This window comes from Palaemon carinicauda, chromosome 21 (assembly GCF_036898095.1).
Source record: "Palaemon carinicauda isolate YSFRI2023 chromosome 21, ASM3689809v2, whole genome shotgun sequence".
Taxonomy (NCBI): Eukaryota; Metazoa; Arthropoda; class Malacostraca; order Decapoda; family Palaemonidae; genus Palaemon; species Palaemon carinicauda.
The window spans coordinates 18,144,519-18,149,748 of NC_090745.1; the positions used below are offsets into that span (position 1 = coordinate 18,144,519).

Consider the following 5,230-nt stretch of genomic DNA (forward strand, 5'->3'; position numbering starts at 1 on the left):
TTTTCGAGTTCAAATTCCACGGCACAATACTCTTGCCAGAAACTTTCCTCTAAAATATATCCAAGAATATAACATACGTAAACAATTGAATAAGAATCTAAAACCTTAATAAGAACTCTTCTTCTTTTCTAGAACAACGTGATCTGGACGCATACATGGAATGGGTCTTCAACACGACTAGAGACCAGCTCAAGACGACTCCACACACTCCTCTGCCCTTATTGGCAGCTAGACTTCAAACTGGGCATATTGTGAGGGTTGGCGCAAAGAATTGAAGGACAGGAATCCTGGACTCCTGGTCTACTCTTGTTATAAATGTTATATATGTTTTGATGACTCCAAGCTAAAGTGAAGAAAAATGATTGAATTAGAAAATCCAATGGGGAAGAAGTGAATGAACCCAATTTAATTCTTATTTCTTAAATGACAACAATGCCTGTTTTGACAGATTGATTTTACCATAGCGTGAGTTCACTTCACATTTAATGATGATTGAATTCCAGTGGAATTTTCCCGCATGAAGAAATCTACTAAATATATTGGAGGAGAACAGAGAAACAGTGATGTCTTTTTAACATTCCAAAAAATATATCCTAAAGTTATTGGTGGTTGCACAGTACAAAGGAAATCTCAGGTGGGCGAAGAACTAGTTTAGAAATATCACAATTTTATTTTTCCATTTTAATCTTTCATATAACGTTTCCGTCATACACCCATATTCAAGTTCTGTGAAACTTATAAAAATATATAGCACAAGTAAAACCATTACTGAAGGAATAGTAGTGTATCAATAGATTATTCAAGATTGGAGGAAGGAAAAACGCAAATGAGACCAGCTATTATGGTCAGGCCACCCTAAAATGTATAAAAATTTTATTTCTCAATGGGGTTGCTCACCTCAAGTATTTGAAAAAGGTGGCAAAAGGGAACATTCCAAAAGAAAAGGAAACAAGGTGAAAAAAAAAATAATAATAATCTTTGAAGTGGATTAGAGCATTATTATATTTCTGTGCAATACAGGAATAAAATACTGGTTATGGACCTGTGAATTTTCATGAATCGCCAGAGGTCAGCGAAGGGGATGCAATTAACGTAATTCTATGGTGCACATTGGATACAAAATTATAAAAGAAAAATAAAACGCATCGTCTTTACTATTAAAATACTTATTATTTTGTACTAGCAATGTTGCTAAATTATAAGATAATAGCAATATATTTGCAATTCCGCTCATAAATTGGTGACTAAATGCCCAAAATATATGAACTTTCAACGTCCCAACTAATAAATAAAAAAATTTAGTACAATACATCTTAAATAAAATTCTCCACGTAGTTAATGATTTGTCCTCGAAAAAAAATTTAAATCCCACTTCCTCTCAGCAACTGACTAGATACAGTCAACTGAAAAAAAAATATATATATATTCTTTCCCCAGAGCAAACAAAGAGGTATACCATGATTCGATCCCAAAGCGATGTATGGCTTATCAAACGAAGGCATCTATCGAAGTTCAACAGATTTGGGAACCGTCTGCGCCGGAGAGAAATGGTCTCCCAGGACTTCGCAATTTCTCGATAGGAAACAATTTAGCAATAAATTCTGATCGCTTCCAATACTCATTTATCGTATACATAATCACATGTGCTTACAGTGTGAGAGGAAGAGCGAAAGCAAGGCCTTCATCTCTCTCTCTCTCTCTCTCTCTCTCTCTCTCTCTCTCTCTCTCTCTCTCTCTCTCTCTCTCTCTCTCTCACCAACCCACCTTTAACTTGGAAGTTTGCCAAGGCTGGAAAGAGGCGACAGGGGAGGAGGAGGATGGAGGATGCAAGAGGGGAGAAGGGAGGGGGGGGGGGAGAAGGGAGGGGGAGGGGGAGAGAGAACAGAAGGTGAGGGGGGAGGGGCTGGAGGAAGAGGGGAAGAGGGGAAGAAACCTGGAGTGAAAACGGGTAGATAAAGGTTTTGGGGAAGAAGAGGGGAGATGTAAAATAGGATCCCACATCCGTATTAGAAACGATAGTTGGGGGTGGGGAGAGGGAGGGGGAGGGGGAGGAGCTTAATCTGGAGAGATTTAATTTGATACTGAAAATATGCTACCACGTAACTAAAAATCCCCAGGATAGTAATACATAAAAAGCAGAGTAGGTGGTTGCAACCCTGTTTAAACACTATATATATATATATATATATATATATATATATATATATATATATATATATATATATATTATATATATATATATATATATATATATATATATATATATATATATATATATATATATATATACACATATACCATCATCATCATCATCATCCACAGCAATACAAATGTCTAAGATATGTCCTTCCACTCCCGTCTGTTTACGGTCTTTCTATGCAAGTCAACACTCACAAATTTTCTTAGCTCATCAATCCATCGTTTTCTCTTCCTTTCCCTGCTTCTTTTGCAGTTTCTAGGGACCCATTCTTTTATTCCTGATGTCCATCTATTATCTGCCATTCACACTCTGTGTCCTGTATGTATATGTGTGTCTATATATATATATATATATGTATATATATATATATATATATATATATATATATATATATATATGTATATATATATTTACATATATATATATATATATTTACAGTATATATATATATATATATATATATTATATATATATATATATATATGTATATGTCTATTCGAATGTTTATATATATATACATGAACATTAACCTTCAATATATTGGTGGATGTTTTGAACTTATTTATTATTTATTTATAGAATAATAATATATATACGATGGATATACTAGCAGCCATATATATATATATATATATATATATATATATATATATATATATATTATATTCTGTATCTGATGACAAAATGTTTATTTGATACAGTAAGTAATACAAATTAAAAGTCGTTATTATGTAAAACGCTTAGATAAAGAGCATCTAATTATTTGAAAATCGTATGCTCACTTCAACTGTTTTTTCACCAATATTATTTCTGACAAATATCTATAAAATTATATATTTTATAAGTCATTGTCATTTACAATACATGGGCAACTATAATACACATCTAAAAAAGTTGTCCTCCTAAAACTATATACAAATTTCCACTTTTGATATACCCTATTGATCTTCACAGTACCTAATTTCAAACAGACGTTGAAACTATAAGACGAATCACCTCCTATTGGAGAGAGAGAGAGAGAGAGGAGAGAGAGAGAGAGAGAGAGAGAGTCGTAATTTGGTTGAGGTTCGTTTATTTAAATGACTTTCCTGTCATTTGTACTTGCAACAGTTTTCGTTTTGTCGTGGATGCATATGAACCATTCTGAATAGGTGTAACACACACTCACTCTCTCTCTCTCTCTCTCTCTCTCTCTCTCTCTCTCCCTCTCTCTCTCTCTCTCTCTCTCTCAGATAAATATGCGTGTGTATAATATAAATTTTATAGATACATATACATATACGTCATATATACTTTATATATATACTTTATATGCAGAGAGGCAATAAATAAGAGTTATGGACGATCCTCTGGAGATTGTTAATGAATACAGTACACGTACTTAGGACAGAATGCCACTTTCTCTAAAAAGAAAAGTATTCAATGAGATTATTCTACCAGGGCACCAGCCATTCGTTGAGATACTACCGCTAGGGAGTTATGGAGTCCTTTGACTGGTCAAGCAGTACTACATTGGATATTTCTCTCTGGTTACGGTTCATTTTCCCTTTCCCTACACATACACCGAATAGTCTGACCTATTCTTTAGACATTCTCCTCTGTCTTTATACACCTGACAACACTGAGATTAGCACTTAATTGTTCAGTGGCCAATTTCCTCTTGGTAAGAGTAGAACTTGGTAAGCATCTCTTCTAGGAGAACACTCCAAAATCAAACCATTGTTCTCCAGTATTGGGTAGTCACATAAACTCTGTACCATGGTCTTCCTCTGTCTTGGGTTAGTGTTCTCTTGCTTGAGGGTACACTCGGGCACACTATTCTTTCTTATTTCTCTTCTTCATGTTTTGTTAAAATTTTTATAGTTTATATAGGAAATATCTATTTTAATGTTGTTACCGTTCTCAAAAATATTTTATTTTTCCCTGTTTCCTTTCCTCACTGGGCTATTTTCCCTGTTGGAGCCCCTGGGCTCATAGCATACTGCTTTTCCAACTAGAGTTGTAGCTTAAGTAATAATAATAATAATAATAATAATAATAATAATAATAATAATAATAATAATAATAATAACACTAAGAGACAGAAAAAGAGCAACATGGATACATGCACAAAACTAAAGTAGGGGATATGCTAACATCGAATAAGAAAAAGAAATGGACATGGGCAGGACTTATATTGATAATGGCAGACGATAGATGGACATTAAGAATAACAGAATGGGTCCCTAGAGATTGTAAAAGAAACAGGGGAAGGATCGATGAAATAAGGTTTGCGGGTGTGAACTGGCACAGAAAGATCATAACAAACACAAGTGGAAGGACATGTCTGATGCCTTTGTTCTGCAGTGGACTAGTAACAGCTGATGATGATGATATAGTAATTATTGTTTTATATACATAAAAATATACATACGTATATATTATATACGATTTATACATAAATATATTCACACATAATATATATATATATATATATATACACACACATATATATATATATATATATATACATATATATATATATATATATATACATATATATATACATACATATATACACATATCATATATACAATTCATAAATACATCTCCTCCTACGCCTATTGACGCAAAAGGACTCAGATTTCGCCAGTCATAGACTGAGTAAATCTATACAGGGTTCATTGTCTAAAATCATCAAAGGATAGCCAGTTCCTTGTGATGGGCAATGCATACCTCACACACACGTACACACACACACACACACACACATATATATATATATATATATACACATTTATATTCACACACACACACACACACACACATATATATATATATATATATATACTGTATATACACACACACACACACACACATATATATATATATATATACATACATCTACATACATACATACATATACATATGAATATATATATTTATAAATATTTGCATATATATATATATATATATATATACCTATATATATATATATATATATATGTGTGTGTGTGTGTGTGTGTGTATGTATGTATGTATATTATAGCG

At 32.8% G+C, this 5,230-nt stretch overlaps 1 protein-coding gene across 1 annotated transcript in view; it reads left to right on the forward strand.

Moving 5' to 3' along the window:
• LOC137614795 (translin-associated factor X-interacting protein 1-like) overlaps window positions 1-275 on the forward strand; it is a 24,270-nt gene extending 23,995 nt beyond the window's left edge. Inside the window, exon 15 of the mRNA XM_068344462.1 lies at window positions 133-275. Within this exon, the coding sequence (XP_068200563.1) occupies window positions 133-275 (143 nt within the window). The remainder of the gene's footprint in view (window positions 1-132) is intronic.
• Window positions 276-5,230: the final 4,955 nt, after the last annotated feature.